The 22,697-nt window shown below is 46.7% G+C and overlaps 2 protein-coding genes across 2 annotated transcripts in view; both read left to right on the forward strand.

Moving 5' to 3' along the window:
- The window catches only part of LOC121877145 (FERM and PDZ domain-containing protein 4-like), a gene marked incomplete at its 5' end in the record, with an annotated part of 87,217 nt that extends 66,923 nt beyond the window's left edge, over positions 1-20,294 (forward strand). Inside the window, 1 exon segment of the mRNA XM_042382765.1 lies at positions 20,202-20,294. Within this exon segment, the coding sequence (XP_042238699.1) occupies positions 20,202-20,294 (93 nt within the window).
- Positions 6,107-20,742, forward strand: LOC121877146 (the record flags this gene model as incomplete). Its single annotated transcript, XM_042382766.1, is given in 2 exon segments — positions 6,107-6,128; positions 20,124-20,742. A coding segment is annotated over 1 exon segment (315 nt), but the record flags the coding sequence as incomplete, so codon positions are not given.
- Positions 20,743-22,697: the final 1,955 nt, after the last annotated feature.

Genomic DNA, 22,697 nt, shown 5'->3' on the forward strand with positions numbered 1-22,697 from the left:
GACGGAGGACCTACCTCTTCCTCCTCTCACATCTTCCTCCTCCTCCTCATCTTCCTCCTCCTCCTCTTCCTCCTCCTCCTCCTCCTCTCACGTCTTCCTCCTCCTCTCACATCCACCTCCTCCTCTTCCTCCTCCCTCTCACTCTCCCTCTCCCAGTCGCTTTAATCCCCGAGGCCTCTCACTCGTCACCACCAACCGTATTAAATCCTTGTCAAGCCCACTCTCACCTCTCTCAGGCTCTCCCTCTCACACTTTCAAACCTCTCACCGCACACACACACATACCTCTCACCACTCTCACACCCCCTTTCACCACACACACTCCCTCTCATCCCTCTATGCACACTTCTTCTCACCATCTGCAGAGTATCTAGGAAATCTCACATGGATGACACAGTCTCTCTCTCTCTCTCTCTCTCTCTCTCTCTCTCTCTCCTGCACAAGAGACCATTACACGTTCTCTGTTTACATTGTTGGCCTGGAAGCTCGTCATCACTATGGTAACCAAGTGTAAACAAATCGCCCTGGTCAGCTGGGTGCCTTGGTTCAACCTTCCTCCCTCCCTCCCTCTTCCCCCTCTCTCCCTTCCTGCCTCTCCCTTTTCTCCATCCCTTCCCCCTTTTTCTACCTCCCCCCATCCCTTCTTCCCTTCCTCTCTTCCTTCCTTTCCTTCCTCCTTTCCCCTCTCCACATTTCCCCTTCCTCTCTCTCCCTCCCTCCCAGCCCAGACTGCCAGCCTCTCGATTGCACGCGCGGATGCTGTCATGTTTGCACGCAGACCCCACTCACTCTCACTCACTTAAACCCACCCTCACCCACCCACCCTCACCCACTTCTACACTTCTCCCCTCTTCTCCCACTCACTTCCCTCTCTCGATAACCACCCAAACTCTCTCTCGACTGTCTCTCCCTCTCTCCCCCACTCACTCCCTCCCCCCTTGGCCTGGGGCGTAGAGGCAGCAATCACGATAATACGACATGGGGAAGTGGTGGTGGTGAGTGTTGGGGAGTCGTGGTGGTGGTGAGTGTTGGGGAGTCGTGGTGGTGGTGAGTGTTGGAGAGTCGTGGTGGTGATGGTGGGGATTTTGGACACCCCCCCCTCTCCTTCCTTCCCTCCCTCCCTCCCTTCCCTCCCTCCTTCCTTCCTTCCCTCTTTGCTTCTAATCCTACTGTTTAATTTCCTCCCATTCCTTTCCCTTCCATTTCTCCCTCCCATTTTCTTCACCATCCCTTCTTCCGTGCCTCTCTTCCCTCCCTCCTTCCTTCCTTCCTTCCTTCCTTCCCTCCCTCCCTCCCTCCTTCCTCCTTTAACTCTATCTTACACTCTCTTCTAACTCCTTATCTGGGGGGTAGAGAGGACAGGTAGTTCTTGACAGGTGTGATAGCTACCTTCTCACTCAGGACAGGTGTTACGACAGGTGTGGGCCCAACATTCTTTTCACACTATCTCACGGCGAGAGAATGAGGTAGAATGTGTGTGTGTATGTGTGTGTGAGAGAGAGAGAGAGAGAGAGGGATGCTGTTGATGCCCCGTGTTAATTATTGATTACTCTCCTCATTCCTTGCCATCCTAGCGAGTCACTTTGTATTTGTGTCACCAGATGGCACCAGGAACCACCCCGTACCCTTGCCACCCCTTAGGAGCCACCCCTTACCTCCTGCCACCCCTTATGAACCACTCCTTACCTCCTGCCATCCCTTAGGACCACCCCTTACCTCCCCATCAAATCCCTCCTTCACCCCTTCCCCATCCCCACCATATCCTCTCCCCAACCCCTTCCTTCCCAACAAACCCCCTTCCCTTCTAACCCACCCCTTCCTGCCCCTCACTAACCTCCCCTCCTCTCCCCACACCCTGCTTTGTCAGAAAGAGATCATGGGGTGGGTGGGAGGGCGTCTTAGAGTGAAGTGTGTGTCCTCTTTCTGACGGCCAAGAACCTACGCTTTGATGGCTGGGTAGAGATGGGTGGCTGCTGTTGCATTTTGCCCTCTAGCGATATTTCCCAGAGATTTGAGGTCACTGGAGATGGAGGGAGGAAGAATGAATAGAGGAAGATAAAGAGAGTCAACAAACAACAAACACAACAAACACAGACAGTCAACAAACACATACAGTCAACAAACACAGACAGACTCGATCACGATAAGATAGGATTTACCTTCTTTAAGACGAAGCGGCAACAAGTTATTGAGATGAGGAGGTCTGAGAACCAATCATGCATTCAGCACCACCACTACCACCACTACCACCACTACCACCACCACCACTATCATCACCACCACCACCACTATCATCACCACCACCACCACCACCCTATCATCACCATTACCACCACCACCACTATCACATCACTACCACCACCCTATCATCACCACTACCACCACCACTATCATCACCCACTACCACCACCACTATCATCACCACTACCACCACCACCACTATCATCACCACTACCACACTACCACCACTACCACCACCACCACTATCATCACCCACCACCACCACCACTATCATCACCATTACCACCACCACCACTATCATCACTACCACCACCACTATCATTACCACCACCACCACCACCACTATCACACATCACTACCACCACCACTATCATCACCATTACCACCACCACCACTATCATCACCATTACCACCACCACCACTATCATCACCATTACCACCACCACCACTATCATCATCTACCACCACCACTATCATCACCACTACCACCACCACCACTATCATCACCATTACCACCACCACCTATCATCACCATTACCACCACCACCCACTATCATCATCATTACCACCACTATCATCACCACTACCACCACCACCACTATCATTACTACCACCACCACTATCATCACCACCACCACCACCACTATCATCACCATTACCACCACCACCACTATCATCATCATTACCACCACCACTATCATCTGCTACCACCACCACCACTATCATTACCACTACCACCACCACCACTATCATCATCATTACCACCACCACTATCATCACCACTACCACCACCACTATCATTGCCACTACCACCACCACTATCACCACTACTCCACCACTATCACTACCACCACTATCACCACCACTATCACTACCACCACTATCACTACCACCACTATCACTACCACCACTATCACTACCACTATCACTACCACCACCACTACCACTATCACTACTACTACCACCACCACCACTACTACCTATCACCACTACCACCACCACCACCACTACCACCACCACCACACCACCACCACCACTACTACTATCACTACCACACTACTATCATCGTACTCAAGGGTTTAAGGTAAATGACTCTAAAAGTAAGTTAAGGTAAATGACTCGTTAGGTAATTTAAAGTAATTGACTCAGTGTGTAAACTACCATAATAAATCACCTTTCTCAAACAATAACAAATGTTAATGACTTTTTTTTTTCTTTCCAGGTAAGTGTGATTGATGATGATGATGATGGAACGGTAAGTCAAGTATATGTTAAATAAACGTGTGAATGTCTGTCTGTCTTGTGTAATTGGTTAAGTTAGGTTAGGAATCCTTCATATGGTTAATGTATTCAAATCGTAACATTATCCCCCTTCCATTGATGAGTGGTTAATGGAAGGTCACTGTACTGAGGTTAATGGAAGGTCACTGTACTGTTGGTTAAGGTTTAGGTTAAGTATTGTACTAGTGGTTAATGTCCCCAAGGCGTAACGTTATCCTGTGTCTTGGGTATTTATCAATCCTTTACCAGTACGATATGTTTTCCCCCTGGGTTGGTTGGTACACCTGGCGCGGTCCATCCTTGATCTAGGGTTGGTGGGGGTGACGGTGAGGTAGTGAGGAGAACGGTGGGGGAGACAGTGGTGGTGGAGACAGTCGTGGGTCGTCAGGGGTCGACAGAGGTCGTGAAGAGAACCAGGAGTCGTGTGGTGGCAAGATTAGTAAACCTGTTTTTATTAAGTTTGTGCAGAAATTTGAATTACCTTTGGAAAGTCACTTATAGAAACTCTCTCTCTCTCTCTCTCTCTCTCTCTCTCTCTCTCTCTCTCTCTCTCACACACACACAGGCGAGGTCGCCATTCTGGTGTGGATATTCCCTTAGTGAAAATCATAGCGTAGCGCAGTAATGAAGCGGTTATGCCAGGTAAAGGTGATAGTCACAGAGGGAAGAAGGCTGTGGGTGAGAGGGAGAGAAGTGGGGTGGAGTGGGAGGAGAGGAGTGAGACTGACGTTGGTACCCAGCTGTGTGTCTGTGAGAGCAACCAGACTCCGACCTCCACCCTCTCTCTCTCTCTCTCTCTCTCTCTCTCTCTCTCTCCCCTCTTTTCTCTTGTCTTTTCTTTCAATTTTCCTCAGTTACTTGTATTCCCTCTCCTCCCACTCATTCTCACAGTATTGAATTCTCCCTCTCCCCTCTCACCATTCTCCCCTCCTCTATATTTCCCTCTCCTCCTCTTCCTGACCTTTCCCATTAACCTCCTCCAGATCATCCCACTCATTCAGATCACCCCTCTTATTCATTCAGATAACCCCACTCACTTATTCAGATTATCCCACTCACTCACTAGCCCCCCTCATACCATCCCACTCGCCGCACCTGAACTCGCACTATACCTTTAATACCACCCCAGACGCTACTCCCACTCGTCGCCCCTCACTAGCCCCCACACACACACCCCTCTCACTCACTCCTCACCCACCTCCTCCCACTCACTCACCCCCCTCCCACTTACTCACCCTCCCCTCCCTCACCCTCCTCCCCTCCCCACTCACCCACCTCCCCTCCCCTCCCACTCACCCCCCTCCCTTACTCACCCACCTCCCTCCCCTCCTTACCACCCCCCTCCCCACTCACCCCACCTCCCCTCCCACTCACTCACCCCTCCACCCCACTCAACAAAAGAACGAAGTGATGTTAGCGGTGAATGACTCCGTGACGTCGACGCCTCTGATTGGCTAAGATAGATTAACTACTCTGGCTTGGTGGTAACGACCTTGTGAGAGATAGATTACATTTGTTTCGGGCGATTAGGCTCCATTCTTGATGTAAGGAGGGGTGGAGGCCTGTTGGTGGGGGCGGCAGGAAACTAATTAAATAGATTCTCACTGTATGTAATTTTCTCTCTCTCTCTCTCTCTCTCTCTCTCTCTCTCTCTCTCTCTCTCTCTCTCTCTCTATTAAAGATACCTCTCGTGTCAGTAACTCTGAGGGCTCCATTGCCACATTACATTAACTCTGTTCTGGAGCCTTGGAGGTGATCAGTAAACTCTAAGGTGAATCAATACCAGTTTTCATTTACAATCGTTGATGGGTGAGGGGTGAGGGTGAGGTGAGTAAGATTGCATGATCATTATTTATAATCACATTCATTCCCCTCTCACCCCTCTCACCCCCTCCTCCCTCCCTCCCTCTGCGGTACAAACACGATTTATCATGCGACTCGAAGGAATGCGGCCTCCCCTTCCCTTCCCTCTCCCCCCTCCTTCCCTCTCTCCCCTCCCCTCTCCCCCCCTCCCTCTCTCCCCTCCCTTTCCTCCCCCACCTGATAACTCGTGTGTGTAGGTGTGTGTGTGTGTGTGTGTGTGTGTGCGTGCGTGCGTGTGTGTGTGTGTAATGCATTTTGTTAAGTTTGATGGAAGTTCAGGTATCGTGTAGTGGTCGTCGATGGTGGTAGTAATTGTGGTAGTAGAATGGTGGTAATATGGGCCTAATGTTTTTTAACAGTGTGGTGGATGGTGGTAGTAGTGGTGGATAATGGATAGTGGTAGAGTGGTTCCGATACTTAGGGTAATGTGGTGGTGGTAGTAGGATAGTGTTAGTAGGATGGTGGTAGTGGTTCCTAAATTATATCATTGTGTTGGTAGTTAGTGGTCGTTAATGTATGTATGTATGTATGTATGTATGTATGTATGTATGTATGTATGTATGACTAGGGCGTTAGGTGCATCATAACTGCAGTGGGTGAGGAGGAAGAGAAAGAGGGAGGAGAGGAGGGAGAGGAGGGTACCTATAGGTGGTGGAGGGACTGGTGGCGGAGGGTGGAGGGTAAGGGAGTGAGGCGAGCGTGTGTGGGTCGTCACATTGGGGAAACTCGTCACTGTGAGCACACGTGAGGCGCTGCTCCTGGCTCTGGCCTGGCTCTGGCCTGGCTCTGGGTTACCTCTCACTCCCTCAGGCAACCGTAGGGGCGCAGGAGTTGGCTAGGTCGAGTCCTACAAAGGTCCTGGCGTCCTTACCTCCCAACTGTTGCTGGACGCGCGGGGAGGGAGGAGGGGCAGGTCCTACGAGGAGTCCTGCACACCTGCCACACACACACACACACACCTGTCCTCCGTATCCTGCGGGGAACTTCTCGTCTCTTGTGTGGTGTTGCGTCCAGTGTTGCGTCCAGTGTTGCGTTAGTTGTGTTGCGTGCTGTGTTGCGTCCAGTGTTCCGTTATTCGTTTTACATGATGTTACAGAATTTTGCCTTGACCATTTGTTACTTTACGTTACTCATTTGTTACTTTACGTTACTTAAGTTACTTTACGTTACTCATTTGTTACTTTACGTTACTAATAGTTATTTAACGTTAATCCTTCGTTACTTTACGCTATTCAGTTGTTACTTTACGTTACTCAGTTGTTTCTTTACGTTACTCATTTGTTTTTACGTTACCATTTGCTACTTTACGTTACTCATTTGCTACTTTACGTTACTCATTTGCTACTTTACGTTACCTATTTGCTACTTTACGTTACTAATTTGTTACTTTATCTCATTTGTTACTTTACGTTACTCGGTTGTTACTTTACGTTACTCATTTGTTACTTTACGTTACTCATTTGTTACTTTACGTTACTCAGTTGTTACTTTATCTCATTTGTTACTTTACGTTACTCAGTTGTTACTTTACGTTACTCATTTGTTACTTTACGTTACTCATTTGTTACTTTACGTTACTCATTTGTTACTTTACGTTACTCATTTGTTACTTTACGTTACTCAAGTTACTTTATCTCATTTGTTACTTTACGTTACATCTTAGGGAAGTCTTGTGTTACTCTTCCGTCTGTCCGTTCGTTCGTCCATCATTTTGCGTTATACTGAGTTACTGCCGCGTTATACTGAGTTACTGCCGCGTTATACTGAGTTACTGCCGCGTTATACTGAGTTACTGCTGCGTTATACTGAGTTACTGCTGCGTTATACTGAGTTACTGCCGCGTTATACTGAGTTACCGCCGCGTTATACTGAGTTACTGCCGCGTTATACCGAGTTACTGCCGCGTTATACTGAGTTACTGCTGCGTTATACTGAGTTACTGCTGCGTTATACTGAGTCACTGCTGCTATACTGAGTTACTGCTGTGTTATACTGAGTTACTGCCGGTTATACTGAGTTACTGCCGCGTTATACTGGTTACTGCCCGCGTTATACTGATTACCGCGTTATACTGAGTTACTACCGCGTTATAACGAGTTACCGCGCGTACTGAGTTACTGCTGCGTTATACTGAGTTACCTGCCCATAATAGTTACCGCTATACTGAGTTACTGCCGCGTTATACTGAGTTACTGCCGCGTTATACTGAGTTACATGCCGCGATACTGAGTTACTGCCGCGTTATACTGAGTTACTGCCGCGTTATACTGAGTTACTGCCGCGTTATACTGAGTTACTGCCGTTATACTGAGTTACTGCCGCGTTAAATTGAGTTACTGCCGGTTATACTGAGTTACTGCCGCGTTATACTGAGTTACTGCCGCGTTATACTGAGTTACTGCCGCGTTATACTGATACTGCCGCGTTATACTGAGTTACCGCCGTTATACTGAACGTCGCCGTTATACTGAGTTACTGCCGCGTTATACTGAGTTACCGTTATACTGAGTTACTGCCGCGTTATACTGAGTTACGGCGTTATACTGAGTTACTGCCGCGTTATACTGAGTTACCGCCGCGTTATACTGAGTTACTGCCCGTATACTGAGTTACCGCCACATACTGAGTTACTGCCGCGTTATACTGAGTTACTGCCGCATTATACTGAGTTACTGCCGCGTTATACTGAGTTACTGCTGCGTTATACTGAGTTACTGCTGCGATAACTGAGTTACTGCTGCATTATACTGGAGTTACTGCCGCGTTATACTGAGTTACTGCTGCGTTATACTGAGTTACTGCCGCATTATACTGAGTTACTGCTGCGTTATACTGTTTATACTCAGTTACTGCTGTGTTATACTGAGTTACTGCGTTATACTGAGTTACTGCCGCATTATACTGAGTTATGCCGCGTTATACTGAGGTACTGCTGCGTTATAATTGAGTTACCGCCAGTTATACTGAGTTACTGTCGCGTTATACTGAGTTACTGCTGCGTTATACTGAGTTACTGCCGCGTTATACTGGAGTTACTGCTGCGTTATACTGAGGTACTGCCGCGTTATACTGAGTTACTGTCGCGTTATACTGAGTTACCGCCGCGTTATACTGAGTTACTGCTGCGTTATACTGAGGTACTGTTATACATGAGTTACTGCTGCGTTATACTGAGTTACTGCTGCGTTATACGATTACTGCCGCTGTATACTGAGTTACTGCCGCGTTATACTGAGTTACTGCCGCGTTATACCGAGTTACGCGCGTTACCGAGTTACTGCGCGTTATACTGAGTTACTGCCGCGTTATACTGAAGTTACTGCTGCGTTATACTGAGTTACTGCAGCGTTACTGAGTTACTGCCGCGTTATACTAATTACTGCCGCGTTATACTGAGTTACTGCCGCGTTATACTGAGTTACTGCCGTGTTATACTGAGTTACTGCTGGTTATACGGAGTTACTGCCGCGTTATACTGGTTACTGCGCGTTATACGTTACTGCCGCGTTATACTGAGTTACTGCTGCATTATACTGAAGTTACTGCCGCGTTATACTGAGTTACTGCTGCGTTATGGTACTGCGTTATCCTGAGTTACCGCGTTATACTGAGTTACTGCTGCGTTATACTGAGATTACTGCTGCGTTATACTAGAGTTACTGCTGTGTTATACAGTTACTGCTGTGTTATACTGAGTTACTGCCGCGTTATACTGGAGTTACCGCCGCGTTATACTGAGTTACTGCCGCGTTATACAAGTTACTGCCGCGTTATACTGAGTTACTGCCGCGTTATACTGAGTTACTGCCGCGTTATACTGAGTTACTGCCGCGTTATACTGAGTTACTGCCGCGTTATACTGAGTTACTGCCGCGTTATACTGAGTTACTGCCGTTATACTGAGTTACTGCCGCGTTATACCAGAGTTACTGCTGCGTTATACTGAGTTACTGCCGCGTTACTGAGTTACTGTTGTTATACTAAATTACTGCCGCGTTATACTGAGTTACTGCCGCGTTATACTGAGTTACTGCCGCGTTATACTGAGTTACTGCTGTGTTATACTAATTACTGCCGCGTTATACTGAGTTACTGCCGCGTTATACTGAGTTACCGCCGCTGTATACTGAGTTACTGTCGTGTTATACTGAGTACTATGCATTATGCTGTTTACTGCCGCGTTATACTGAGTACTGCTGCGTTATACTGAGTTACTGCTGCGTTATACTGAGTTGCTGCCGCGTTATACTGAGTTACTGTCGCGTTATACTGAGTTACCGCCACATTATACTGAGTTACTGCCGCGTTATACTGAGTTACTGCCGCTGTATACTGAGTTACAAATGCTTTCATGCGCAAATATGTTACTCCCGTTACATTTTGTTACAGTAGTGTTACTATACGTTATGTTTAGTGATACGCTTTATTTGTTATCGTAAGTTAACTCATGTTATCTGCGTTACATAATGTTATCTCTACTCTGGTGTTATCCTATGTTGCATAGTTATCTCCGTTATTTTTGTGTTATTCTGCGTTATTTGTTGTTATAAGCGTTACTCAAGTGTTATTAACGCTATTCACTTTGTTATTAATGTTACTCGTCATTGTTACTTGGTGATATTTATGTTACTGTGTCATCAGCGTTACTTGGTGTTATTAACGTCATTTATCAGCGTTACTCGGTTTTATTAATGTTATCCAGTGTTATCAACGTTACTTGGTGTTATTATCGTTACCAACTGTGACCTACAAGTGTGAAATAAACATTAGTGATGTGTTACTCAAAATCGAAACGAGCGAAAATAAATTGAAAAAAAAAATTAACTACTGGAAAAAAAACCGATACATATATATAAACAAATATTTTGCCGTATGGGAACTAACATTCATCCCACCTGTGTTAAAATTACTCTCGTCTCTCCTGGAAAAAAAAAGTGGCTGAATTAAAACGATAAAAAACGGAGGATGAAAACGAGCTCGACCTTCCATTCTTTGTTCGTCCTAGAAAAAAAAACCCCAATGACTGTGGTGGTTGTGAAGGAAAATGGTGGAAGAATTGGTGTTTAGTGTTGAACGAGGTGGTTGAAGGTGGTTAATGGGATGTGTTAACTATCTCACTGTGCCTCGTTAACTTGTGCCCTGTTAACTAGTGCCTCATTAACTATTTTCTTGTTAGTTAGGGCCAATTTGACCTTCAGTGACCTTGTTAGCTAGTGCCAGTTTGACCCCATCTCCCCCTCTTGGTTCTTTTGCAGCTGAGTCAGGTCGCCCAAGCAGTCAGGTCATTCAAATAGCCAGTCAGGTCACCAAGGTAGCCAGTCAGGTCACCCAAGCAGTCAGTCAGGTCATTCATATAGCCAGTCAGGTCACCAAGGTAGCCAGTCAGGTCACCCAAGCAGCCAGTCAGACTAGAACGTTCATATAATATTGAATAACAAGACAATACTGACTGGCTCTTATCATACAGTCAAAAATACACAATTCATACGATTTATGTATACTTTTAATGCACACACACACACACACACACACACACACACACACACCACACGCACACACACACACACACGGATTATTAGCAAATTGTTTAGAAAATTAAAGATAGCTCAACTTATCTCGTGTGGGCGTAGTGTGGGTGTGTAGTATGGAGAATGTTTCTATATAGTAGTGGTACACAGGGTTATACATGTTGGAGATACACATACGTAGACAGTATGCGTGTATGTATGAGAGACATGTATATTGCCGTACAGAAATATATATATATGTATACAAATCTTTCTTCTCTTCCTTCATTCATTCCTCCAAATCTTTCCTGCCTTCCTCCTCTCCTCTTATTCTCCTTCCTTCCTTCCTTCCTTCCTTCCTTCCTTCCTCTTCCTCTCTTCCTCCTCTCCTTCTTCTCCTTCCTTCCTTCCTTCCTTCCTTCCTTCTTCCCTTCCTTTCCTCTATTTTGTTAGATTACACCCCCAAAAAAGCCATTATGTAGCCATTTTATATAGGAACCCCACTAGGAAACCATTTTATATAGGAACCCCCACTATAGGAAACCATTTTATAGGAACCCCTATGCACACCATTTTATATAAGAACCCCACTATAAAACCATTTTTATAGGAACCCCACTATAGCAAACCATTTTATATAGGAACCCCCACTATAGCACACCATTTTATATAGGACCCCCACTATAGCACACCATTTTATATAGGAACCCCCACTATAGCACCATTTTATAGGAACCCCCACTATACACCATTTATATAAGACCCACTATAGCAAACCATTTATATGGAACCCCCACTATAGCACACCATTTATATAGGAACCCCCACTATAGCAAACCATTTTATATAAGACCCCACTATAGCACACCATTTCATATGGAACCCCCACTATAGCACACCATTTTTATGAGGACCTCCTATATAGCAAACCATTTTATAGGAACCACTATAGACACCATTTTATATAAGACCCCCTATAGCACACCATTTTATATAAGGAACCCCCACTATGCACACCATTTTATATAGGACCCCCACTATAGCACACCATTTATATAGGAACCCCACTATAGCACACCATTTTATATAAGAACCCCACTATAGCACACCATTTTATATAGGAACCCCCACTATAGCACCATTTTATATGGAACCCCCACTATAGCACACCATCTTATATGAACCCCCACTATAGCACACCATTTATAGGAACCCCACTATAGCACACCATTTTATATAAGAACCCCACTATAGCACACCATTTTATATAAGAACCCCCACTATAGCAAACCATTTTATATGGAACCCCCACTATAGCACACCATTTTATATAGAACCCCCACTATAGCAAACCATTTATATAGAACCCCCACTATAGCACACCATTTATATAAGGAACCCCCACTATAGCACACCATTTATATAAAACCCCCACTATAGCCATTTACAGAACCCCACTATAGCACACCATTTTATATAGAACCCCCACTATAGCAAACCATTTTATACAGAACCCCCACTATAGCACACCATTTTATATAAAAGACCCCACTATGAAGCCATTTATATGAACCCCACTATAGCACACCATTTTTATATAAGAACCCCCACTATAGCAAACCATTTTATATAGGAACCCCCACTATAGCACACCATTTTATATAAGAACCCCACTATAGCAAACCATTTTATATGGAACCCCCACTATAGCACACCATTTATATAGGAACCCCCACTATGAAACCATTTTTACATGAACCCCACTATAGCACACCATTTTATATAGAACCCCCCATATAGCAAACCATTTTATATAGGAACCCCACTGCCACCATTTTATATAGGAACCCCCACTATAGCAAACCATTTTATATAAGAACCCCCACTATAGCACCATCTTATATAGGAACCCCCATATATTTTCATTTTATGAAACCCCCACTATAGCACACCATTTTATATAAGAACCCCCACTATAGCACACCATTTTATATAAGACCCCCACTATAGCACACCATTTTATATAGAACCCCCCATATAGCACACCATTTTATATAAGACCCCACTATAAAACCATTTATATAGGAACCACTATGCACACCATCTATAGGAACCCCCACTATAGCACATTTTATATAAGAACCCCCACTATAGCACACCATTTATATAGGAACCCCCACTATAGCACACCATTTTATATAAGGAACCCCCACTATAGCACCATTTTATAGGAACCCCCACTATAGCACACCATTTATATAGGAACCCCCACTATAGCACACCATTTATATGAACCCCACTATAGCACACCATTTTATATAGGAACCCCACTATGCACACCATCTTATATAGGAACCCCACTATAACACCATTTTATATAGAACCCCCACTATAGCAAACCATTTTATATAAGGAACCCCCACTATAGCACACCATTTATATAGGAACCCCCACTATAGCACACCATTTATATAAGACCACTATAGCACACCATTTTATATAGGACCCCCACTGCATGACCATTTTATATAAAACCCCACTATGCACACCATCTTATATAGGAACCCCCACTAGCACACCATTTTATATAAGGAACCCCCACTATAGAAACCATTTTATATAAGAACCCCACTATAGCACACCATTTATATAGGAACCCCCACTATAGCACACCATTTTATATAGGAACCCCCACTATAACCATTTTATATAAGAACCCCCACTATAGCATTATGGAACCCCACTATAACACCATTTTATATAGGAACCCTATAGCACCATTTTATATAGGAACACTATATCACACATCTTATATAAGAACCCACTATAGCACACCATTTATATAAGACCCCACTATAGCACACCATTTATATGGAACCCCACTATAGCACACATATAAAGGAACCACTATAGCACACCATTTATATAAAACACTATAGCACCATTTTATATAAGGAACACTATAGCACACCATTTTATATAAGAACCCCCACTATATTTCATTTTGGAGAGTGAACACAGGACCATTATGTCGAGTTCCTCAGCCATTTAGATACAATGAGAGTTATATTTTATAATTGGAATTTCGGAGTCATTTTGCCTCGTGTTGTCTTTAGGTTATTATTATTATATTATTATTATTATTATTATTATTATTATTATTATTATTATTATTATTATTGTAAGAAAATCACATTAAATTCATATTGTATGTATGTATGTATGTATGTATGTATGTATGTATGTATGTATGTATGTATGTATGTATGTATGTGTCAGTGGTGAATAATGTATGTGTCTGGGTGAATGTATGTACGTGTCAGTGTATGTTTATGTACGTGGGATAATATATTGTGTGCGGGTGATGAAATATAGACGATTATTACTGAAAATGTCGATTATTGTAGCGTGTGACTCTACCATGATACAGTGACACACTACCATGACTCTACCATGATGCTAACATAACACCACAACAGCTACCATAACCTAACCATACCACGACATTAATGCTACCATGACACTACAACACTACCATACGATTACCATGACATACTAACATACCACCATAACAGTAACACACTACCATAACACTGAGGTGAATTGCCACTTAACTATGTAACTACGGACACCTGGGAGGGCCTGTTAGAACTACTATACTATTCAATTAGGCCCTATTTGATGTAGGGTCTATAAACAGGGGCTATTCATTTGGGTTGGGTTAGGTGGGTTGGATTGGGTCAGGTGAGCCTCATTCTATGGTAACCCGGACATAGGTAATGGACACGCCTAGTCCTGCGTTTCCTAGGATGGTTGTTTAAAAAAAAGAAAGGAAGAGGAAAAGGTCTGCTTTGCTTCTTCTTCCCTCCTTCTTCCTCCTTCTTCCCCCCCCCTACCTCTTCTTCCCTCACCTCCTCCTCCCTACCTCCTCCTCCCCTACCTCCTCCTCACTACCTCCTCCTCCCTACCTCCTCTTCCCTACCTCCTCTTCCTCACCTCCTCTTCCCTCACCTCCTCTTCCTCACCTCCTCTTCCTCACCTCCTCTTCCTCCACCTCCTCTTCCTCACCTCCTCTTCCCCTCCTTCCTCACCTCCTCTTCTTACCCCTCTTCCTCACCTCCTCTTCCCACATAGCAAGGTGTTATCTTAGTTCAGGAAGGAGTCACCTCATTCTCTATATATAATTCATTAACCATTACCTTAACCTAACCAAACCAACCATCCACCCACCCACCCCACCCACACCCACCTAACCAAACCCACCATCCCCACCCACCCACCAACCTAACCAAACCAACCCACCAACCCACCCACCCACCCCACCCACCAAACCCAACCCCATCACCCCACCCCCCACACCCCACCAACTAGCAACCCACCTTACCAACCCACCCAACCCACCCCACCCACCCCCACCCAACCCCACCCCAGCCATTGTTTGTTGACATTCAGTACCAATGTTAAATAAATCGTGGGACTGAGAATAATGTTAGATGAGGCACCACGACCCTCAGTATGTGTTCATCTCGAGGACATTGTTATCATCCTTCTTTATTTATCTTAAGTAGACAAAAATCAGACTTGAAATGAATGGTGTGTGTGTGTGTGTGTGTGTGTGTGTGTGTGTGTGTGTGTGTGTGTGTGTGTGTGTGTGTGTGTGTAAAAACAAGTTTAATATTTGCATCAGATTTGGGACGATTCCCTCACTCCCCTTCCCTTCCTTTCCCTTCTCCTCCCTTCCCCCTTCCCTCCCCTCCCTTCCCCTTCCCCTCCCTTCCCTAGAAAATAATAACTAGAAATACCCAACAGATGAATAAGTTACAGCCAGCGACATTTCCGCTTGAGGGTCAGTATTTGTTGATCATATCGCGCTTGAGCAGTGAGTAGGTGGGTGGGTAGGTGAGTCAAGGTGGGCAAGTGGGCTGAGGTGAGGTGTAGGTGGGCTGAGGTGAGGTGTAGGTGGGTGGGTGATCAGCTGGGTGGGTTGGAGTGAGAAGAGGTGAAGGATGAAGGAGAGAGAGAGAGAGTATATTTGGTTGCTCACATGACAATACCATACACTGAGAATGTGTATGAGGGTGTATGAGGGTGTATGAGGCATGTATGAGGCATGTATGAGGGGTGTATGAGATGAGGCATGTATGAGGGGGTGTATGAGTCAGATGTCAAGGCCAGGTGTGTGTATATTAATAGGATGCAAGAGACGCCTGCAGGTGTAGTCAGGTGTGTGTGTGTGTGTGGGAAGGAGGGAAATGTGGAGGGTGGGAAGGAAGGAAGGAAGGAGAGAGAGATGTATAGAAGGAAGGAAGGAAGGAGAAAGAGGGAGAGGTGGAAGGAAGGAAGGAAGGAAGGAGAAAGATGTATAGAAGGAAGGAAGGGAAAGGAAGGAGAGATGGATAGAAAGGAAGGAAGGAAGGAAGGAAGGAGAGAGAGAGATGTATAGAAGGAAAGAAGGAAGGAAGGAGAGAGATGGATAGAGAAGGAAGGAAGGGAGGGAAGGAAGGAGAGGAAGGAGAGGGTGGAAGGAAGGGGTGGAGGAAGGAAGGAAGGGGTGGAGAGGAAAAGGAAGGAAGGAGAAAAGAGAGAGGTGGAAGGAAGGGGTGTAGGAAGGAAGGAAGGAAGGAAGGAAGGAAGGAAGGAAGGAAGGAAGAGAAGATGGATAGAAGGAAGGAAGGAAAGAAAGAAGGAAGGAGAAAGAGGGAGAGGTGGAAGGAAGGAAGGAAGGAAGGAAGGAAGGGGTGTAGGAAGGGGAGTTGGAAGGAATGAAGGAAGGAAGGAAGGAAGGAAGGAAGGAAGGAAGGAAGGGTCGTCGGTAACATAAACCAAGAAGGTCTTTGATGTTTGTGATGGAAAACTTGAAGGCTAAATATTTGTGTAGACCTTTAATACTGTGAGTGCCGGGCCTTGTGCTGCTATATTCGCATACGTGCTATAGTCTTCTCTTGGTGCTATACTCCGCTATGCCGTGCTATACTGTCTTCTTGGTGCTATACTGTGCTATGCTGTACCATACTGTCTTCACTTGGTGCTATACTGCCCTTTCTTGGTGCTATACCTGCATGCCGTGCTATACTGTCTTCTCCTGGTGCTACTGTGCTATGCTGTACTATACTGTCTTCACTTGGTGCTATACTGCCCTCTTGGTGCTATACTGTCCTCTCTTGTGCTATACTGCCCTCTTTGCTATACTGCTTCCTTGTGCTATATTGGTGCTATCTTGCCCTCGTTTAGTGCTATACATTGCTATACACCTGTCTTTGTGCCATATTCGCTATCATGCCATCCTGAAAATAAATAAGACCCTTTTATTCATAGTACGAACAAGAGAGAATAGTCATCCTTCTGGGAAACAAATACGACCCTTTTATTCATAGTACGAACAAGAAGAATAGTAGTCCTTCCTGGAAATTAAAACTCGGAAGCTGGGGAAATGCCCCTATAAATATCGATGTGTGTGTGTGTGTGTGTGTGTGTGTGTGTGTGTGTGTGTGTGTGTGTTGGGTATAAATGTCGGGAACTGATGGGGTCGTTTTGTGTGTATTTACGTGGGCGATTTTATATACGTGGGTTTGCAAATATTGAGAGAGAGAGAGAGAGAGAGAGAGAGAGAGAGAGAGAGAGAGAGAGAGAAGAGAGAGAGAGAGAGAGAGAGAGAGAGAGAGGAAAATATACCTTGTAATGAAAAAAAATAACACTAAGGGGAGGTTAAGGGGTTAAAGGGAAGGCATTAGACTAAGGGGGAACTAGACTAAGGGGAAGGTTAAGGGTTAAAGGGGGAGGCACTAGCAGGTAATATATTGCTAGGGGTGGGAGGCATTGCTATTAAGAGGCCGCAAGTGAAGGGGAGGGGTAAGCTGCTGCGCTACCTGCCCAGGTAGAACAGGTGTGTAGAACAGGTGTGTAGATGTAGAACAGGTGTGTAGATGTAGAATAGGTGTGTAGATGAAGCTTAGGTCTTTAAAGGTTTAGGTCATGTGTGTAGGTCAGGTGTCTAATCCCTGTGTAGGTGTGTGACCCTGGTTTAAAGGTCAGGTGTGTTATTCAGGTGTGTGTCTGAGGTCGGCGTAAGTGTGCTAAGGTCAGATGTGTACAGGTATGACGAGAAGCGTGTGTGTAATACAACCACATGCACTCATAAGTTTACACACACACACACACCACACACGCACCACACGCAACACACGCACACACGCACCACACACACACACACACACACACACACACCTGAAGGAGGTAAGTGAGTGCTGTATCCAGGTGTGTACTCCTCCCTGGCTACACCCTGCAGAAGGAAGGGTGGGAAGAATTTATTTTCTCGCAACTCACAGCAGGGAGGCAAGGCCTATTCTCTACGAAGGAGGGAGGAGGAGGAGGGAGGGGAGAAGGAGGAGAGGGAGGAGGAGGAGAAGGAGGGAGGGGAGAAGGAGGGAGAGATGGAGGAGGTAGAGGAGAGGAGAGAGGTGGAAGAGATGGAGTGACAGGAGAGGGAGGGAGAAGAGGGAGGGTTTAGGAGGTGAGAGGGAAGTGAGGGAAAAAAGGAAGTGAGGGAAGGAAGGAAGTGAGGGAAATGAAGGAAGGAGGGAAGGAACTACTTGCCTGAGTCACCACACACGCCTCAGCCTTATTTAAGAAGACCAAGTCCTTTTGGTCACAAGCTGCCAGCCACTAGGGAATACCTGCAGGTACCTCCTCCATTTTACCTTCTGCCTTGTCCCTCCATTTGTAACCCCCTCCACCTTGTACCCCTCCACCTGTACCCCCTCCACCTTGTACCCTCCACCTTGTACCCCCTCCACCTTGTACCCCCACCACCTTGTACCCCCTTCCCTGTACCCCCTCCTCCTTCTGTACCCCCTCCACCTGTACCCCCCACCACCTTGTACCCTCCTCCTTGTACCCCCTCCCTTGTACTCCCACCACCTTGTACCCCCTTTCCTTGTACCCTCCCCGACCCCCCCTCCTCCTGTACCCCTTCACCTTGTACCTTCTCCTTGTACCCCTTCCTCCTTGTACCCCACCACCTTGTACCCTCCTCATTGTACCCCTCCCCACACCCTCCACCTTGTACCCCCTCCCCACCCTAGTACACACCAGGTGATACACTGTACACTCACCATTTACCTGTGGGAGTACACCTGAACACCTAACCTACCTGTATAGTAATTAAGTCAGGTCAAGGCTTCAGTTAACATTATTGGTCGGAGGTTGAAACACGGGGCGGCAATACTGCCTTTGGTGGCGCTCTGCAACTGACTGGGAATAATTAAGAGTGGGTGGGAGTGGGTGGGGTGGTGGAGGGTGGGTGGGGTAGTGGGTGGGAGTGGGTGGTAGTGGGTGGGTGGGTGGTGGTAGTGGGTGGGTGGGGGTGCGAGTGAGGGCAGAGGGTGGTAGTGAGGTGGAAGGTGGTGGTGGGTGGTAGGTGGATTGTCTGTGTGGTATTGCAGGTGAGATTGTGGTGGTTGCAGGTGTGGTAGTTGTGGTAGTGACTGTCAAATCAAAACCACACACACACACACACACTCTTGGGGTAGTCATTAGCCAGCTTGCGACCCTCTGCTAATTACCTCAACATCTGGGAGAGTTGTTACCTAGGTGAGAGGGAGAGGGGTGAGTGAGTGGGAGGGAGAGTGGATGGGTGAGAGGGAGAGAGTGTGGTAGGAAGAGAAAGTGAGTGTGAGAGAATGAGAGAAAGTAGGAGAGTGAAGAAGAAATGGAAAATGAGAGAGAGAGAGAGAGAGAGAGAGAGAGAGAGTACAGGTTTAGAAAACTCATTAACCTGTCATTAATAAACATTGACCTAATTTAGACCCTGAAAAGTTAATTAAAGTGTAAAACAGAAAGTATCTATATCTATCTATCTATCTATCTATCTATCTAAGTTAAAAGTATGTCTACCGTAGATATTCTTATACGTACATGTATACACAGTCGATTAAGCGCACACGTACACAACTATACAGACATACGTACACGTCTTTATGGGCGTTAATTACAGGTGTTGTAGTTACGTTACCTGGTGTTAATTACAGGTGTTGTAGTTACGTTACCTGGTGTTAATTACAGGTGTTGTGTTGACGTTACCTGGTGTTAATTGGTGCTGTGTTACCTGGTGTAATTACAGGTGTTGTGTTGACGTTACCTGGTGTTAATTACAGGTGTTGTAGTTACGTTACCTGGTGTTATTACAGGTGTTGTGTTGACGTTACCTGGCGTTAATTACAGGTGTTGTTCCTAGGTGATAGCTGTTAATTAAGACGTGGCTCAGGTGTAAGGAACTGAGAAAGGGTTAATGGTTGAAGTTTGAGGCCGGTAGAGGTACGGCCTCCACGATGCTGGGGGCTCTGTGTGGCATGTGTACCCCGTGCGAGGCCCCCGTGCCCCTGGGTGGCCCCGTGCCCAGGTGTAGCCGCCACGGTCTGCCCACCTCTGACGGCTCCTTTCCTATGGTGGTCCTGCTGAGGGGGACCTGAGTGTAGCCCTTCTTGAGGACGACCTTCGGGACAGCGGCTACCCACTCTACGACCCCGAGGACGACCTGTATGAGTGGGTATCACCCCCACCCGCACTACCCGCATTATCACCATGACTCCGTGCCACTAAGGAGAGCCCAGCCAGTGTTTGTGACGCCTGAGGGTGCCATCCTCACCCCTGATGGCAGCGTCGTCACCTCGGATGGCACCCTGGTGAGATCAGATGGGTGCCTGGTGAGATCAGACGGCACTGTGATCATGGCTGACGATGCCACCACTACTACCACCAACATCCTGGACTACCACCATCACCTTCACCACGACAACAACAATTATCTGGATCCTGACCCCATGAACGACCCTATTATCCAGGACGACAACGGGGTAAGACGACCACACGACCTTCCTTGTTGACTGTGTGTGTGTGTAAACTACTCTTAATTGTTTTCACTCTTCTCTTTGATAATATTAAACCTTTATAAGTGTCTAGATAAGTGTAATTACCCACCACCCACCACCCACCACCCACTACCCACCACCTACTAACCCACCACCACCACCCACCCACCCCACCCCTACCCACCCACCCACCCACACACCACCCACCCCACCCACCACCCCACCCACACCCCCACCCCACCCCACCTTACCTCACCTCAAGTGTAGTGTAGGTGAAAGTATTCTGTTCTTTCACCTCCTCCTCCTCCTCCTGAACCCATATCGTCTTGCTCACGTCGCCAACCTATGTGTCGGGTGTGATGCAAGTTATATGTGAGATCTATGTGTGTGGGTGGTGGCAAACAAACTTCCACAAACCTACAATCAGTATCTCCCGCCACACTTGTTTCTCGAGGACTTTGGCCCGTCTGCAACGTCCCAATCTCTCTGTATACTATTGGCACAGCTTCGACCTCTTGTAATGCCGATTGAGTTCTTGATGGGAATATGTTGTGTGTGTGTGTGTGTGTGTGTGTGTGTGTGTGTGTGTGTGTGTGTGTGTGTGTGTGTGTGTGTGTGTGTGTGTGTGTGTGTGTGTGTGTGTGTGTGTGTGTGGAGGCAGCTTCCTTCCCCAGTGTGTGTGTGTGTGTGTGTGTAGAGCAACAAGGTAGCACTCAGCCTCCCCTCTCTCTACTCCTACACCACCTTTATCTGCCTCTCTCTCCCTACCTCTCTCCCTACTCTTCCTACTTGCCTCACACCTCACACCTTAGCTCCTTCACCCCTTGGCCCCCTCCCCTTGGCCCCTCCCCTTGGCCCCACTCCCCCTTGGCCCCCTCCCCTTGGCCCCACTCCCCTTCTCCCCACCCCTTGGCCCCCTCCCCTTGGCCCCACTCCCCTTGGCCCCACAGTGTTATTTCCAGTTGTTTTATGACGTAGTTATCACAGCTTCTGTCTCCAGTGTTGTTGTGTCTCGGGGATTTATTATTGTCTTCCTTCTTGCCTCTTTCTTCTTCTTCTTCTTCTTCTTCTTCTTCTTTTATTGTTCTTTGCTGTTCTTGTTCTTTCTTGTTCTTCTTGTCGCTGTTGTTCTTGTTCCTTCCCTTATAACATGGTGGTGGTGGTGGTGGTGAGGGTACAGCGTGGTGGTGGTGGCAAGGACACTGTGATGGTGCTTTCTCCCTTGTAACGTCTTCCACAGGCCCTGAGACATCTCCCCCCTCTCCCCTCCCTTCTTTTTCATCCCTCCCTACCTCCCTTTCCCCACACATTGACATTGTCTCCTTCTGTTGGGGGGGGGAGGGAGGAGGTGAGTGAGGAGGAGAGAGGAGGTTACGAAAGAGTGAGGAAGAATGGACAAAGGAGGGGAGGGAGGGAGGAGGGAGGGAGAGGGAGGGAGGGAGGGTGAGGGAGGGAGGGAGGGAGGAGGAGAGGGGAGGGTGAGGGAGGGAGGGAGAGGAGAAGCCCTTGTATAGAATTAAAATAATACAGTCTCAATATGACTGTATTATACCTGTTACATAATACAGTTCTTGCATACACATCATACGACTCTTGTCCTGTTGCAGAGAAGGACCGGCTTTATTGTATATGAGACGTAATACTTTAGGAGAGTGTGGTGTATGGTGGTGTGTGTGGTGAGGTGTATGGTGTGTAGTGGTGTATGGTGGAGGGTGTGAGGTGTGGTAGTAGTGTGGTGTATGGTGGTGTGGTGAGGTGGTGGTGTGGTGTAGTGTGGTGTATGGTGGTGTGGTGAGGGTGGTGTAGTAGTGTGGTGTATGGTGGTGTGGTGAGGTGTATGGTGTAGTAGTGTGGTGTGGTGGTGGTGTGGTGAGGTGTATGGTGTAGTAGTGTGGGTAGTAGAGGGTGGAGGTGTATGGTGTAGTAGGTGGTGTATGGTG

This window comes from Homarus americanus, unplaced genomic scaffold, assembly GCF_018991925.1.
Source record: "Homarus americanus isolate GMGI-L3 unplaced genomic scaffold, GMGI_Hamer_2.0 scaffold24140, whole genome shotgun sequence".
Lineage (NCBI taxonomy): Eukaryota > Metazoa > Arthropoda > Malacostraca > Decapoda > Nephropidae > Homarus > Homarus americanus.